At 41.6% G+C, this 18,432-nt stretch overlaps 1 protein-coding gene across 1 annotated transcript; it reads left to right on the top strand.

Annotated features, from left to right (window-relative positions):
* Positions 1-10,854: 10,854 nt before the first annotated feature.
* Positions 10,855-13,913, top strand: dmrta2 (DMRT-like family A2). Its single transcript, XM_031864112.1, has 2 exons — positions 10,855-11,668; positions 12,156-13,913. The coding sequence occupies exons 1-2, from the start codon at positions 11,215-11,217 to the stop codon at positions 13,037-13,039; spliced, it is 1,338 nt and encodes a 445-aa protein (XP_031719972.1). The 5' UTR covers positions 10,855-11,214; the 3' UTR covers positions 13,040-13,913.
* The last annotated feature ends 4,519 nt before the right edge of the window (positions 13,914-18,432 follow it).

Genomic DNA, 18,432 nt, shown 5'->3' on the forward strand with positions numbered 1-18,432 from the left:
TTCCACCCCTGCATCCCTCCATCTGCTGTCAGCCGCGGGGATGAGACGTGACGGGGAACGCCTGCAGCATCTGCACATGAGAAGCCCCCTCAGTCTCCGCTCCCCCTGGTTTTAACACCCACTGCTCCACACGCCAGCGGAATGATCAGTTTTCAGGTTTTTTTGTTTTCTTTTTGTTTTTTTTCTCTTGATCCTTTTTAAGTTTGATGCTGTATTAGTTTTAGTTTGATATACATTATATAAAATATATGAATATGAACATCAATTCGTCTTGCCCGGAAATCTGTTGAAACATATCCTGACACACACACACACACACACAAATTATTGAAACGGGATTTTTTTTTTTTCTTTCTTAATTCTCTCAAGTTATGCAAAGATTTGTGATGGAGGGCCTATAAATATTCAGAGTAAATGGAAGATCATCTCATTTTATATCAAACTTTGCAAATCAATATCCATTTCTGCATCGTGGTGTGTATTAGGATAACATAATAACTATTTAATAATTTATTAATGGATGATTATTAATGAATTGAGCAAAGCAGTTTCTTTAAACCAATCTGAGTTATAGATTTCTGATGTCTTTGGGAGCCACACACTTAGTGGCTGCTTTAAACTGGTGAGACTCCAGAAGCCAAAGCCGGAGTCGAAAGAAAGTAAATCACAAAGGTCCTTGTGTTAAACAGGCTGCTAGATATCTTGATGTGCGGCGTTCATGTTCAACTTCTGAATAATGTTTGAGCTGTTTTATGCAAGTTTGATTATAATCAAGAAAAGCGGAACACGCTGCCCAGGTTGTCCAGAGTCAGTTTTTACAGATACCAAAGTTTAGATCTGCATCCTCGCATCTCTGTTGCCACTGAGAGACCTCTTGCAATGTTTTAATATTCTCAGTCACACGCCACCTGGTAATATCAGTCACACTGCAGCTAATTTCCTGCCTTCAGCGAGGAGAGATCACACAGGCTTAGCCCTCCATCTGTATCAGGGCTCCTCTGTCAGCTAAAGGCAAAGTTTGAGAACCCCAGCAGAGCGAGCAACACAAACAAGCTGCTTCAGGAAAGAAAAAACACGACAAGAATATGTAATCAATGCAGATCAAGAGTTGAAGATTTGTAAGACTGGGGAGGGATTGCTAGAGTGTAGAATATTGATTAGTGATACGGGAAAGGTCAATCAGAATCACTAATTACAAAACAAAGTTGGTGTCTGTCTTTAAATTGATATTAAAATGTTACATAACGAGGAGCTATTAGTCGTGAAATGAATCGATTGGCCTTTCCTAAATCATTGTACAACTATAATCTCTTACACAAGTCAAAGTCAGACTTCAGTGGATGTAAACTCTGGCTTCTTTAGAACAGACTTTACCTGACTGCAATACTGAACTCTGTCTCTTTAGGGGGACGATGTAAGACCCTGTTTGGTCCCGGAGTGGTTTAAATCTTCTTCGATGATAAATGAGGAGAGCAAACCGAGTCTGTTCAAGCTGTTGTGAGTTTGTCTTCTTCCAAATGGGAGTTCTGTGAGCTTCGCCTTAATCGTGTGGGTGAAACAGACAATTATCTCACGAACCTCTCTGTGAATAATGCCATCAAATCCTACGGTGTTCATTGTGGGGAAAATATGACTCTCAAATTGTTTTAAAAGGTCAAACTTAGCCATGTTGGTTGTCTTTGGTAATGCAAGTTATGAATCACTGGGGCTACTTGTGTAATACACACAGTGAGTGTATATACGAGCGCCATGGGTTCGTCTGGTTTCTCACGCGAGGAATGAGTCGACCTGATGTGCTCAGCCAGCCAAACTTCCCTGGGTTTGACCAGACAAGAGTTGCTTCAGGCACGTGACGGGGAGAGTGAGACAGAAACACTGCAGGACAAATTCTGTCTCTCTCTCTCTCTCTCTCTCTCTTAATTAAAAAATATTTAGCAAGTTGTGTTCAACCGTTGTTGTGAGACAAGGTGTGACACAGATATCTATGTAAAAATATATTTTCAACTATTGATATTTGTTAGTCAAGGAAATTAAAACTCTTTTTATTGTTAAGACTTAGGTTTGCCTCGCAACGCCCTTAAAACCTGAAAGCAAGTCCCTAAAAGTTTTGAAAATACTTCAGTCAAAGAACTCACAAGTAAGAAAAATACAGATGTTTAACTTCATTTATTTATTTTATTTTAAAGGTCTTTAGCATTGACTTTGTCCATGAGATCTATGCATTGTGGCACATTTCGCAGCCTTTTCAGAGATTCCTCGTGGGAGCCATAGACGTGGCCTTGACTCTGGCTGTGCTGTAGGAATGATGGAGGGATGAACAGCGTTCACTGCAACAGCAGCAAGAAGACACAACAGATAACAGTTCAAATATCCCTCAGTGGGTCGTTCAGCTACGATGACAGAAAATCAAACGGTGGGTCGCCCAGTTAATTCATTCCTGGCTCCATGAGGAAATTACATTAAAAGCCCTGAACTCATGCTTAAAGCTACATATGGTTGGTCAAGAATGTACCGTTTGAGTCTTGTGCCAAATGTTTGTCCATCACAGCTTTGTCTACGTCCATCCTGAGGAAAAGCAGGATAGAAACATGTATTCTCACTGAGCTGTTTCAGTTTAAAAGTGATTCGGCCATGATGTCTTGACGTTTTAAACGGTACCTTGACTTTCCCCCATAAATATGTAAAGTGCGTCAATTCTATATATCAAACAGGTCAGTGAGGAGAACTTCAGTTTGACGCGTGAGAGTTGGAGCCCAGTTTCATTCACGTATTAATGTTTTGCTGAAGCTCTAAGGGCAAAACGTCCGTGGATGACATTTGTATTGGTGCAGTGTGCGTGCGTGCGTGCGTGCGTGTGTGTGTGTGTGTGTGTCACAGACACAGGTGCAGCTTGGGGCGAGGGCGAGGTCGGAGCAGGGCGGGGAGCTCAGTGAGCGTGAAGCCCGCTGCGTTTCTGCAGGAGACAGACAGGTGCACCTCTGCTCGTCTGTCAGAGTGTCTTCCTCGGAACAGTGTACATAGTGCAGCTCCTCTCAAGTGTGAGATTACAGTTTCTATCACGCAGCCTTTTGAGCGTAATGTGCGCAGGCATGTCTCTCTGTGCCGCTGCAGCTGATGATGGTGATACGGTCGGAATTGCCAATGAGACATAATGATATTCCTCTCTGATTCCTGACCAAACTTGTCATCGGTTGTTTTTGTTTCACTGGGGGAAAGTCATCAGCTTTTTAACTGTTAGGGAAGGAATTGTGCCGTTTGTCAACTTGTTAGATAAATTACCACTTTTTTTATTTTGGAATTCAAAGTTTGAATACAGCACTGATTTATAATTTAATTATTCGTAATATATAATAATAAATGAATCATTAAAAATGACCAATTTCTTTTACATATTCAGTGTCATCATGACAAATAAACAGATTTTGAATGCCATGGACTCTCTTCTTCATGTCATGTTTTCCGTTTTTTTTAAGAAGACGATGACGCATCCTTTAAAAATCTTCTCAAATGTTAAACCAATTTGCTTTTAAGCCTTTGCTTTTTCCTGACACTTGTTTTACTTTGATAGTTTAGTTCCTTTTTCATTTATAAAGTAGAAGGCACAACAATTTTTTTCCTGACATATTAGTCAAACTTGGGCAGGATGTCTTAATCAGCGCCTTCCAAGCAGCACCCCTTAAATGTGACACAGGGGGATGAGAAAGTGTCTGTGTGGTAATGAGCTTATACTCTGCCGGCTCCCCCTGACACAGATTCAGTGGTGGCAACATCAGGTTGCTGTCTTGATTCTCCGATGACAAAAGAGGAAAGCGTCCATGATGTTTAACCAGCTCCGCCGGGGTCAAGAATGCAGCCCACTGGCGAGGGAACAAAATTCCTGACACAAGTGATCTCTCCTCCCTCCTTTTGAAGTGGGTACAACTGAGATCTCAGAGCACGGCGGCTCCTTGAATCACAGGATCCCCGCCTGTATCCCAGACTGGCCTAACCTGGAGGGTCACCCCAAGTTTACTTTCTCAGAGACGCCGGCCCTGCCCAAAGAAACAGAATCTATGCAGCTTAAACTGTTGGGTGGGCACAAAAGGAGGGTCATCTCTGCCTCTCTGTCTCTCTCCGTTCACAGTACTGTTTGTTAATGACACAATAGACATGGAGAGACTTCGGGTTTTTATCTTGGAAAAACAAAACACGTTTTCCTTGCAGCCATGTAACCAATCTGATTAAAAAAATCTGGCCTTGAAATGGGTCGGAATTTCTTTAAATGGTAAAGGTGCGGGCCATGGATCCTTTTTTTAATCCTTTATTAACCATGCACACTCATTGTAAGAGAGCAACCCCCTCCAATAAACAAAATGCAGGCCTTAATCAATTAATCAACACATAAATAGCCAGAAAAATACTTCCAACAAATGCCATTTAACAGGTATAGGCAAACTAATAATTTATTTAATTGTAATTGTTAAACTTTGTTCTTCTTTCCTCTTAATATATAACCGGAGTAATAAACACAGTGCAGTTTGAGCAGCAAACTGCTGTCTGACGGCTCTGGAGGTCAACACATTTTTATTGGATTAACATATTTTAATGATACCTGGATTACTTACTTTAAGCTTTTATCGGTCATGCAGACCTGTGGATCCTCTGTACGTGCTGTCGGTATTCTTTCTCATGCAAAAACAAACCGGCAAATTAATCAGGATTTATTTTGACGATGCGAAGCCATCTTATCCTGAATCCATCCAACATCTTTTTTACTATCTTTTTTTTTCAACTTTCTTTTTAACGAAAACATGTTTTCATATTTAAATGCAAGGAATATGTCCTTATGTATTTATATTTTTCATGAAATCGATGCCACTTTGTGTGTGTGTGTGTGTGTGTGTGTGTTTAAGGTTATCTTAAATTGCCATGATGAGGGTCAACTGACCAATTAAATGTCTCCTCTTAATTTTTTCTTTGCAGACGGACCAAAGAATATGAAATTGTATATGTAAGAATTTCAGTCTGCAGTGGAGAATTTGAAAAAATCAGAAATAATTTTAGGGTGGTGTGTGTGCTGACGATATAATAGTTTAATGATTCGTTTGGACTTTTAAACCATCTTCAATCAGCACCGTTCATATGTGATGAAAGGAAACATTGTTCAGAGAGATAATGCATTGTGAAATGTTACTGATGGACATTAGCTTTCCGGTGACTTCTCCGGTGATGTCCTCAGCAGTAGCAGTGGCTTTAAACGTCATGGCGTACAGGTCCGATACGGCCACCGTGCAGTAGGACTTCTAAAATAACGACAATGTGAACGTAATGTGACCGCATGCTGCTGGTTGTGCTGGTTGTGCTGGTGCGGACTGTGGGCTACCAGGGGGCGCTGATGTGGAGAGAGCGCATATCTGCTGTGGCACCTGGTCTCATTAAAGACTTTTAAATGTTGTGTGAACGGTAGAGGAGCTGTAGAAAAAAGTTTCAGACAAAAAAAAATGAAAACAAACATAAGAAAAACAATTTAGTAAAGCAATTGTTGCATTTAGTGATATTTCTAAAACAAAATAATAATCTAAATGTATTAATTTCATTTTTCACGTCCGAAAGTGAAAAAAGTGAATGCTGATTTTGTTAATAAACATAATTTCATATAAATAAAGGTATTTGACAAAGGCTTATTGTTAATAATTAATTTACAAGGTTAATATATAATTATACCAACTATACCCGCACTGTGAGCCGTTAGGTCCATTACTAAATCTAAATATGAATGCACTAATAAATCCGAAACGATTATAAAGTTAAAACAGTAAAACGGTCGTAATTTATTATCTAATCGGTATGTAACTTGTTTTGCTAACGTGTCATCACTGCAGCCCTCGGCCTCTGTACACTTGTTGCTTTATACATCTACAGATATATAGATGTATATACGTATACGTATATGTTCCTCACGCGCACATCCAGATTCGTCTCCTCACCGCGCTGCAGAGGTTTTATAAAAACCTGTGGCATTCGGATTATCAGCCACATGGGATAAAGTAATAAATGGGCCAGTGGGGTCCTGAATGGGTGCAGTGGCGTGAAGGGGAGTAATTACAGCTTCATATTAATTGTGTTTTTTTTCTTTTTCTGAGCGCACATAGTCACACACACACACACACACACACACACACACTGAAGCGAAGCGGTCGTGACATCTAGGAGGGCCAAGTCTTTGTGCTGAACACTTCAAGTTTCAAAAACAAGGCCAATTGAAGCGGCGGAGCTCAAAGCCGGCACCATTGTAGGCGAACACATTGAGTTTTGATTGGGGACAATGGTGTTTCTCAAATTTCTAGCAAAAAGAAAGCCATACTCCATCTGTGATCTCAATGAGCGCCTATTCATGAGCTTCCTTCTTTTCTGCGCCATTCGTTGGTGGAGAAAAGGAGGCAGATGTGGAGGGATAGAGCAGGGGAGAGTGCATTTTAATTGGCTGCAGTGTGTAGGTCTGTCTCTGTCTTTTTCTCTCTCTCTCTCTAACACACACACACACACACACACACACACACACCAGAGTTATATGCCACTATAGGGCTTGCAGAAGGGAGAGCGAGTGAGCCCAATAATCTCGCCTTGTTGATGAACACTTGTAGCCCATTCATTAAACAAAGATAATCCATGCCAACCTACCTTGGGGGCACAAAAACGGTATTTTTTCTGTGTGTGTGCGTGCGTGTGAGAGAGAGGAGGAGGAGGAGGAGGAGGAGGGGGCGGGGGGTTTGCTTGCCTGAATGCTGGCCAACAGCTTTGGCAGAGAGCGACCCTTCAAATCTTTGAAATATTCATAGGCCATGGCGGGGTTATCCCCCATTTACAAATAAGTGTTATTCTAGCGGGTGAAGAGTGATGCTTGAGAGACCTCTCTCTGCCTCTTCAGCTCGAGTGTTTGCAGCACATGGCCTTAGCCAATCCTGCTGTAATTTAGCTTATATGGCTGTTTGTCTTTGTGACTTCTGCACGGCTGAGAGCCATAAAAACACTCTGGAGAATCTTTTGAGTGGTGGGATGTGAATAAGTACATTTACTCAATTACTAGGCTCAAGTCATCACTATTTCCATTTTAGGCTACTTTGTTTTACTCCACTGTGGCAGGTGTTTTTACTTTGCTGAGTTTATAAAACATGATGGATTGTTGCAGATCAAACCAAGTAGTCACAATTAGCTCCATCTCATCCCAGAAACAATGAATAGTGTTCAAAATATAGAAATATAATATATAATAATGTAATCTCAAAATGTATATGCAGAATGCGCACTCTTGATGTTTTGCTGATACTTTTGTTATTACTTACATTTTGAATACAGGACATATGCTGATGGAGAATGTTAATGTTCTGGTACTCAAATAGGATCCTGAATACATCTCCCAAAATTCGTTTAAATGTTGATAATGAATTACAGACCTCATTGAAAACAATACGGGTCATCATACCCCAATTTAAAAATCAGCACTATTGTAAAGCTTTAAGTTATGTCACTGTTGTATGACAGCGTGGAAAGAGAGTTATAAACTCCCCCCCCAACAATGTGCTATATATGTGTCCACTGCTCCCCTGACTCTGCCCTCACAGGAATGCATTTAGCTTGATCCACTTCCCCGGCGCAGTGGAGCTGGTGTGAAGTGGCAGGTTAACAGCCTCTTGTCTGTAAGCCCGGGCCTTCACCGTGTGTGCCCGTCAAGCGTGTAAATACTTCTGTGAAAAACCCCGTGCGTTTCTTTTCTCCGCGGGCCCTTGTCTAACTGCTACTCTAACCTCTGCCTCTGTGAGACAGAGGACGGAGCCGGCTGCTGCAGGCGAGAGAGCGCGGGAGGGGATCCGGGCCCAGGCGGGGCAGCGGTAGTGGGAGAGGCCGCTAGAAAGCCGCACCGGGGTGCAGGGGCAGCGGAAACATGCTGCTACATATGTTGGGTCAAGCATGGCCTTTGTTGTGATCTTAACAGGGTGTTAAAAACCCACTCGGCTGTAGCCTTCCTGAAAGAAATGAAAGCATCGCACGGTTTTTTTTATGCATAGGCCTAATGAAGTGGTTAAAAGAATGTTGGATTTTCTAAGTGCTCACAGTCACTTTTAATTGCGCGGGGGGCATTTTTAATTGGGCCAGGAGGAATAATAGCGAACATAATCCCTATCATAATGCATATTTCTCCAAAATGAACTTTCCGTTATGCTGCAGCCAAACTAGAACGATTAACAGCCCGAAAGCAGCAAAGTTTGTATGGAATCAGTGATAACCATCATCTGTCTACACACTTCAGGATGAATTCACGTGTGATCATATTTAACACAGAGCCCCGATAGTGCTCTACGGACACATATGGCTCAATTAACACCTGTTAGAACCAAGCAGCCCGATTGTCACTTCAAATCCACTCTTATTAACAATCGACATTTGATGATAAATCTCAAGTTTCAGGAACTTGCAGTCAGTCGTCTTTAACTGTTCTCTAGTTCTTACTCGGCCGGTAACACCCTGAGCAGTCAGACTAATGAGAAGAGCAGGCTGCTATATATTTTTATATTATTCGTCTTAAGCCTATAAGCTGTTATCTCTCCAATGAGCGCCGGGCCTTCTCTGCAGTTCGCTACTATCACGTTACCACGCAGGACAGGTGATTCGCATCTCATGCGAGTGAGATGCAGATAATTACTTTGAATGTCAAAAGATGTAGTTTTAATATCGTCTCTATTAGCCTGTTGGCTAGGTAATTAAGGTGCAGATGACAGCGGCGAGGGAAACAGATGGCATTTGCTTACAGTGATTCAGAAAGTAAACAATGAGCCTGGGAGGGGAGAGAGGCAGGGCTGCACACACTCGATGCTGCTGCTGCTGCTGCTGCTGCTGCTGCTGCTCATCACCGAGCAGCCATTTCTTTCTTCATCCGCTTTCAAGTTGTTGTTCTCCACTAAGACTGTTGTTATCATCCTCAAAGGGACTGACAATTGTTGATTTAAAAAAAAAAAAAAAAAAAGAAGGAAAAAAACATCTATAACTTTTTAATCTGAATTCAAATACCTGCATACGTTTTCTCCTAAGTGAACAGGTGAGGAAGCAGGTGGTTTCCGCGGAGTTGCCCTTTTGTAGCTCTGCGCGTCGTGGACTTCTCAAATCTCCGGAAGCATTACAGTATTATCGTTCGTCACTTAATGGGAAGGGATGGGGGGGGGGGGGGACACACACACACCAGCCCGTGAAAAAAGCTTATTCTGTCGAGTTTCATGAAGGCAGAGGGAAATCATTTGCAGATCCAGTTATTTTTTTAATAATAAAAAGAGGGAGGATACTTTAAAACATATATATTTTATTTTGTCAGAGAAGAGTAATTCATTATTACCTATAGACTTTCGTATTTTTGTTGGTAATAATAATGACAACAATAACACTAATACTATTAACAATAATAATAATAACAATATTATTATTATTATTATTACAATAATATATTTCAATTCCTAATTTGAATTGTTGGGCTGTGTGGTGTTGCTTTTGTTTAGCTGAGAATAAATAAGGATACAAGTTAAGCTTAGAAAATATAGTCGGCCCATCGATTATAATCTCACTAAAATAACAACCAATTATTTCGAGGAATCTGCCTGTAAATTAAATGTGATTTTTTTTTTTTTAGGTTTTTATTTCTGTAATTAATTAAATATTAGCACGTGTACAATCATGCGCAAAATCGAAGCAAACTAATTTGATAAAAGTAAGTGTTTTATTGTGCACACGGCCCACGGCAGAGTGATTAGAAGGAAATCGAAAAATTAGATAAAATACATTTTTTTGTTTGTAAAATTTCTTGTCATCGTATATACGCGTATAATCGTTATTATGGATTAGTTTCAACTGAGACATTGTCACGTTGCATTTGGGAAACGAAATAACGACACACCTGTGGTTTGATGCTGATTTCATCAATGACTCCATACAAAGGCAAAGGTTTGATTTAGGCTATCTCAAAATAATATGTCCAAATATTATAGAGCCCGATAGGCTATACATTCAAAATGATATGTCAAACGAAGCAGATTTAGTTTTTCTTCATCAATAAACTTCATGAAACAAATATATCAATTAAAATTTCAAATTGATTTCATTAAATGAAGGCTAGTAGCGGCCACTAGACGAGGTTATAATTTGGACAGGGTTAAACACTCCGCACTTTTCCTGCAGCCGAGTGAACCGTGCAAGTTAACCAATAGCTTCACTGTCTGCAGTCAATAACCCTCTTCAAATATAGACTTTTTCTGACATATCAAATTTCGCCTTCTCGTGAATCAACAAAATAAATGATACTTACCTTCCAGGTTGACGAGATTACAGTCACGCATCATCTTTATTTTGAGGACTATTATTCCTGTCTGTAATTGTAATAACACTCGAGATTTCTCTAACAATCATGTCGTCAAATGATACAGAATATTTCTTGAGAAATCAACAGAAAGTGGTTGGAAGGGATGAGCATTTCCCCTCATTGCAGGGCTATGATTTATGTTTATAGTGTCCTGTTTGGCAGCATATGGCCCATTATAAAGCTGAATAAATGAAATAATAGATGCTATTGTTTTGAATCTATAAAAATATTTTTTGGAAATACACAGCATCGATTTTAGCTTTCCGGGAACTCCCTTCAGATTCTTAACACTTGATATTTGGAATAAGAAGCCAGGTGGACACAGTTGAAAAAAAGAGGCAAGCCAATCAGATTGCTCCTTCCTCCTTTGGCCAATGACAGACGCCACATTGTTGTCAAATTTGTCTAATGAAAACGTAGGAGCAACAATAGAGAGGGGAGAGAGGGATCTGTATCCACTGACGATCTCTGGAGGAAGTTAGTGTCTCAGGCTGCGGCGAGTAGCAACCTCGACTCCTCCTGGACAGTTTAAACTTTCTACTGGGGAGGAATGGTCGCTCCTCTCGGCTCCTGCACTTTTCGGATTTAAACTCGACAGTATCTTAGTATTTTTGCATCTTCTGCTCCATGCACAGTTTACATTAGAGTTTCGATCATAGCTTTTTTTTGCACGATAGTATCCTCAGCAGAGCGACATCGTTGACTTTACCATTTGCCCAGAGATGACCCGCTGAGCAGATGTGAACGGCTCACAACTAGTATAACTAAAACAGATCGTTCAGAGGAAAGACGTTTTCTTGTTCGTTCAGTTACATCAGTGAGGAACAAAGGGCATGGATCTGAGACAGGAGCTCCCCACAGTCTCCTCTGCCTCTCAAGTCCACTCGGCTGCAGCAGCAGCGATAGCCTCCATCCCGATGTCCATGACCGGGACCCTAATGCGCGGCCCTCAGCTCATCCTGCGCGCCACGGACAAGTACCCGCGCACCCCGAAGTGTGCCCGCTGCAGGAACCACGGAGTGGTGTCCGCGCTGAAGGGCCACAAGCGCTACTGCCGCTGGAAGGACTGTATGTGCGCCAAGTGCACTCTGATCGCCGAGAGGCAGCGGGTGATGGCGGCACAAGTGGCGCTGCGGCGGCAGCAGGCGCAGGAGGAGAACGAGGCGCGAGAGCTGCAGCTGCTCTACGGCACGGCGGAGGGACTCGCACTGGCCGCCGCCAACGGCATCATCCCACCGCGTCCAAGCTACGAGGTGTTTACCTGTGTCAACAGCGACATTAACTCAGGTGAGTGGAGCAGCCGGAAGCATTGAGAATAAGAAGCGCAGGTCTTCGTCGTTATTATTTTTCTTTGAGCAGGAGAAGTGTAAAAAACCTACAGGCGTCAGTTATGCCACTGGCAAAAGACAAGGGCAAATAAGTTAAAATTGGCTCTCAAGTAACACAAACGCCTCAATATTGTTGATTATTCCGTCCATTTATATGAAACTGGTATAGTCTATTTTATTGAGCTATATGGATGCCAAGACACCTGATGAGACGATAGTGATTTTTTGTTTGGCAATCAAATGTGTGCCTTCGTGTTTTTTATGTTGACTGACCCGGTGCTGTTTGTACTGAATCCTAATGTTTAATAGGTGTTTTTATTTCCTGACTTTTTCTGTTGCTGATTAATTCACAGGATTTGACTCTCTATCGAGTTAACTCGGCCTACTGTAATGTTGACATGTTGCCCCCCATCTTACCCACTGTGGTGTTCTGAATGTGTCAACAGATTCAAGTATCCAGAAGTACGAGCTGTTTCCAAAGAGCCAGCTGTCCGCATCCGCCACTTCTCAGCAGAACGTGGGGAAACCGGCGTCCACCGAAAGTGACTCGGCCCCGGGCATCTCTTCCCCGGACGGTCGACATGGAGGCTCTGGTTCAGAGAACGGAGACAGCGAGTCTTTCATAAGCTCACCGGTGTCCAAGCCTTTAAAAGACGGAGGGGAAACTCCTCGGTCCGTCAGCTCCCTCGGCTCTGATTCTGGCTCTGAGACCGACAAGGATGAGCAGGATCCGTCCCCGTCCTCTGCGGCCTCCCGGCACATGAACGCCATCGACATCCTGACCCGAGTGTTCCCGAGCCACAAGCGTAGCGTCCTGGAGCTCGTCCTGCAGGGCTGCGGTAAGGACGTGGTGCAGGCCATTGAGCAGATCCTCAACAACAGCGGCGCGCAGGGCTCCAACAAGGCCGGGGCAGGTGAGACATGGACGGCCGAGGGGGTGCTCCAAAACGCGCACCAGCCTCCCCCGTCCTCCGCATCCACGATCGCCCCGACGAGGCCCATGTTGCCCGGAGCCATGACGCTCAGCAACCGCTCTGCGTTCTCTCCCCTCCAGCCAAACTCCCCGCACTTCGCCGACCCCAGCACCTATCCTCTGGGCACCCACCTGGGACTGAACCCGCTGCGGCTGGCCTACTCTGCGCACAGCCGGGGACTGGCCTTCATGACGCCTTACTCCACCACCGGGTTGATGCCCACCCTGGGCTTCAGACCCCCGATGGAATATGCCTTTAGCGACCTGATAAGGGACAGGACAATGTTACACAAGGAGCAAGGCTATTCCAGCGGCATGTACGGGCCTTTGGTCAACAACACGCCGGAAAAACCGTGAGGCTGCTGGACTGACCAAACGGACACATTGCATTGTATTTGTAGCCACAAGTGTTGAATGTTTTGGCGACAATCTGTGATGTGTTTTGGCTGCAGGCTACTGTAAATAATAGGATTGTCTGGCTTGTAGTTAAAAGTTCCGAGAGGTAAAAAAAAATAAAAAAATAAACTCACTTATGTGTAATTTTCAAAAAATAATTTTATATGTTTGTCTAAGAAAGATTGGATGACATTCATGAACCCGATCAATAAAATAACCGGAAGCTGAAAAGATATTTATAGATTCCAAAATACATCCACAATAAAGGAAAGTTTAAAAAAGTAAACCCAGTTGCACAAAAGGCTAGAATATATAGCTACACATGCTGTTATTACTGATTTTTATCTCAATTCTGCAGCAGGATATAAAATAAAATGAAGACACAATGACATGATTTATCCGTTTTTTTTTCATTTCTTTCAGCTGGTTGGTGAAACTTAAGTGCACATGAGATTCTAAATAAAACTTCAAATAAGCATTTCTCTCACACACGTATGAAATAATAAATAAAGCAAAATTAAGTTAAATATAACATGTAGATTATACAGATATTAACCCCATTTCCTGATGTACAAGTTGAACTAATGATGTGTAAATGCCATCCCTTTTTATTCTTATGTATTATTTCACTTATCTCACATGTTTCTTTAGCTCATTTCCAACTGCCTGTATTATATATCGCATTTGGTAATATGGAACGCTCTGCTACGTTTTGACTTTTCATTTATCCTTTAGTCGGCTCTAATATTTTGTGACAAAGTGCTGGATCAAGTCAGTTCATCTTCAAATGTTACAAGCTGTGCTGTCACATTGTATGAATATGCTGGAAATAAATGTTATTTTAAAGAAAGTGGAAAAGTATCATCATTTTGTGTTGAGATCAAACACGTGTTACACATTTTCATTTGTGAAGGGAGCATCAAGAACAAGGCGTGTTGTTACGGCCTCGATGCACAAACTGAAAACCTTCCAAATGTGTCAGTGTTTTGGCCTCTGGTGGGTAAAACCTGTTTCTGCAACCAAACATCAAAACATTAGAACAGTAAATCCACAAAGGCCTGCTGGCAGGTGTGTATAAATCATGGGAAAACAGGTAGCGGTTCAGATAATAAAACAATTTTGAGACAGACAGGCTGTATCTTTTCACCAAAATTACGCATGCATTTTTTTTTTTTACTGACTGGAGTATTGTCTGTTCTTGCTAAATAAATACAATAGAAACAATCTGCATTCTACAGAATCTCAAGTCAAGTAGACAAACAAAAATATCATGCTGATATATTATGAAGTTTTTGTAACACAGTGTCAACAGCACACGGATGACTTAAACCTGAGTACAACACATTGCACGCATTTCATAAAGTGCGTTTTGTTTTGTCACATCTTTTTAATAAAAGATCTGTTCACTGCAGAGTCGATTTTTTTAAAATCTCTTCCTTGGCATCGTAACCTGATGTTTCATACATATTATAGCGATTGTAAATAAACGTTGACAAGAGTGGCTGTGTGTAGTGAAATATTGACTTTTTATGACGGACCAGTTTCAGCAGGGGCCTTTTTGGTTTCTGGGCTGTCCATTAAAAAAAAGAAAAATGTTATCACGACGTATTCATTATTAGATCAGATAAACCCCTAATTATAAAGTAGTTGATTGTACAAAACAAATCCAATATAGTTCAGTGACAATCCAAAAACAAGTAAAAAAGTGAGTAAGTAAAATTTGAGCTCATTCATTTCAGTATAAGACACACTGGTGAATGAATTCAAACCAGACGCATTTTTCGTTTAGAAGTAATGCTTTATTTATTTTCACATGACCAAATCTAAAACGTTGAAACGTGCATAAGTGTATCATATGGACATAATTGGACCTTACCATTACAGGGTTTTAACCGACCTAAACATGTTTTGGTGAAACCTACAAATCCTCTATGAATCCTCCCCCCAATAAAATGTCTAAATAACATTATTCTGTAAATAACGATGTCCCACTGGACGTCATATTTTATGCCGCTGGTTATATTGGTATAGAGATGACATCAAGTTTACCTCCGCCACAGAAAGCTCCCCATTTCCAAAGAGCAGTGGCGCCACCTGCAGGTCAACCAATGTCAGTACCAAGGAGTTTGTCCAACTACTATTGCGTTCCAGCGCCTAACGCTGATTGGTTGAGCGGTAGAATTAGCAATGCCTGAACAAGGTGAGCAGAAAGCGCGTGCGGCCCTGATCTGAATCAGGTGTGCGGCAGCAGAGCTGAAGCATATAAACCTGCAGGAGAGCCCACAATACACCAAACAGCAAAATTACAAGTTTGCTGCTTACTGCCACGGAAACATTGATTGTTATTATAAATTATTTCTTAAAAAAAACAAATCTTTATACTAATAACTCGCATCCTGTCAATTACCCTGAACACTCAGAGATCTATAGTGAACATACATGCATGCAGTGTATATTTCCTAGCGGGGCCAGTCAAACACACCTCAGTCATGCAACATCATTTTTACGAGATATTGGAGTTAAAAGATCTTTAATATTACATCCTATAAACTCATGTGTTTCACTCATGTCTAATCAACTTATGTCACTAGTGATGTAAAGTTCTGGGTGCATATAGGAGCAGTAAAAACATTTGCACATCATAGATGAATGTAAATGACAGAAGAGAAAAATGTGGAAAGACAGTTTGGCTGGACATCCAGCAGAACAGCCATCATTTCAAATTAAATGATCACCACCAATACTGTTGAGGTTGCTTATGTGGAGGATGTTCACTCGCTTCATATTGAGGCAGTTGTGTGTGACACAGACAGCACCACTAGGTGACAGTCTTGCCTAGCAAATGGCTTATAGTGCTGCTATAGAATACAGTATTGTACATGACAGACATCTGTAAGACCCAATGTACAGTGGGGCCATAGAGCTGCATGTATTAATGAAGGATTGCTGTGAAGTGTGGAGTTTTAAACAAAATCTTTATTCCCACTCGGAACCATCATCTGTACAGGGTATGCATTTTGTTTTAAACACACCCACAGTTTTCATGTGTTTGATTCAGTTACATTTATTAACAAATGCTTGATAAACAGGACCTATAGTTTTATTTTTGTGTGCGTGTAAACATACATTACACACATCAGGTGCTATTTTGATTTGCGTGCTCCAGAACATACAGTGTCCTCTGCTGGCCACTTGTGTGCAAAGCACTGAGAAAGAGTATTGCAGCCCTTCTGCCAAACCTGAACAGGATTAGCCTCGTTGTTGCCTGATTAACACCGATTCAACGGTATTTGTGTCTTTTGATCAGTTACACTTATTGTGTGATCCAAACAACAGCAGACAGCAGCACCTGAAGGTAAACACTGTGGTTGGCATTAAGTGTGTTTGTTGTTTAGTCATTTGTATCACAGTGCTGATATGACTGATGTTAGACCTTTGACCCCTGCGGCCCCAGAGTGTGAGAAAGACTGAGAGAAGGAGGCGTGAGAGTCCGTTTTGCAATGCTGATCTACTACAGTGAATACACAACTATGTTTTCCATTCCTCTATTCTCTGTGTTCACTAATGAATAATTAGACACTGGCAGATGAATGGCTACAGGCTCCCAGAGTGTGTGTGTGTGTGGGGGGGAGAAATCCATTTAGGTTATTACTCCATACATAAAACCCATTTTCATTTTCGGAGCCACTGTTTGGTTTACTGTCAGAATAACAAATAGATAATGGCAAAACAAACCAACTTGAGAGAAAAACAATTGTGCACATTCTGCTCTGAATTCAGAGGCTTCACCAGGAAACTCGCAGTAAAAAAGATAAACGAATAAACTAAATAGATAAATAAATAAATTCTTGTTGGGCTACAGTATGCACATTTTACAGCTTTGCTGGCTCACCAACAGCAGCACCGTCTCAATAATAAAGCTACCAGTGTTCAAATAAATACAAACTGTTGCCATAGACAGGAGTTGAACTCATCTACACTAACATCCGCTGTTATTTTAAGATAGCCGGTATTGTGATTAAATGGTGCATTCTCAAAACAAAATGTCTTGTTATTTGGTACAAAGCGGTACAATGTGACAAATGACCCTGAGGCGTTTAGGGCCCGTAGGAGTCTGGGGTGCTTGCCAGTTTCCCACTGTGAGCTAAAGGTTTTGAGAACTGTGATGGTTCCCACTGTCACATAAAATGTCACAAAGTGTGTGGAAGTGGTAGAAGGGAGATGAAAGCACAGGCAAAAGGGGGAATGTGTGTGTGTGTGTGTATGTGAGGGGTCTTGGGCCTGAGCAGTCAGGTGAGCAGTCATCGAACGTGGGCTCCTCGCTGTATGCGTTAATAATAAAACACCCTTGGATGGTATTGATTCGGGAATCTCATTCCCATCTGTCCTTCGAAGAGTCCTTTCATCATTCTGTCTCGCGGAGCGCCCTTCACTAACCTCACCCCCACCTATTGCCCCCTCTTCCTCTTTCTCTCCAACCTTCCTTCCATCACATGCGGCGTCCCTTTCACATCAAAGCAACTAGTGAAACCTCTGTTTTCCTGTCATGAGTCAACACAAGATTTTACGACCTGTATACACAGTGTTGCCCATGATCTGGGTTTTGTGCAGGTTTAGGAATTTCAATTTGGTGAAAAGGAAAACCACTGTCGAAAAGGAGTATTTGTGAGTTTTCCGTGGCACATATCTACAGAGTAAATGCCTTATCACAAGTCCATTATTTTATCTTATGATATTGTAAAAAAAAATGCATGTAAGATAAAACCATTTTTATGTCTTGTCCTTAGAGTCTGTAACTGACATAATGCAAGAGGCCTCTACACTGTGTTTCCAAAACTCAGCAGAGGATGGAAACCTGTCCACCATTTTGAAGCTAACAAGGACGCAGTTGGCAACTGTAAAGCTACTCCAGGTAGGCAAATATGCTCGGCACATGCCGTAAAATCTGTATGAATGAATCTGCAATACAGAGTGTCGACACAGGCCCACACCTATCGTCAATATAGCTGACTGGGTCAAGTCAGCAACTCTATATTTTGGCCAAATCAGAGTGCTGATCACAGATTTGTGTGCCACAGAAGCTATAGCGTCGCACTGGCTCCCTCCTGCGGCAAACAAATGTTGATGATACTTACATGTTTTGTTCAGCAAGATCGTTTTCACAAATCAATTGTCAGAAGTAAAAGCTTAAGTTGGGCACCAAGGTCGCATGACTTTACATCACCGCCACTACACTTACAACTTGTATTATTTTGCGTAACAACCCCGACAAACTTTTTAGTTTAATTTTGCCACTTTGTCTTTTTAAAGACATGTAAAAGCTTAAAAACATTCCCATTCAGTCATTTGCAGTT

Source organism: Anarrhichthys ocellatus, unplaced genomic scaffold (assembly GCF_004355925.1).
Source record: "Anarrhichthys ocellatus isolate YVR2014 unplaced genomic scaffold, GSC_Weel_1.0 scaffold30, whole genome shotgun sequence".
Classification (NCBI taxonomy): domain Eukaryota; kingdom Metazoa; phylum Chordata; class Actinopteri; order Perciformes; family Anarhichadidae; genus Anarrhichthys; species Anarrhichthys ocellatus.

What these genes read in the sequence shown, in the direction of transcription:
- dmrta2 (XM_031864112.1), top strand. Translation starts at nt 11,215, where the DNA reads ATGGATCTGAGACAGGAGCTCCCCACAGTCTCCTCTGCCTCTCAAGTC. An exon ending in CAACAGCGACATTAACTCAG is followed by an intron (nt 11,669 to 12,155) that starts GTGAGTGGAGCA and finishes ATGTGTCAACAG; the next exon opens with ATTCAAGTATCCAGAAGTAC.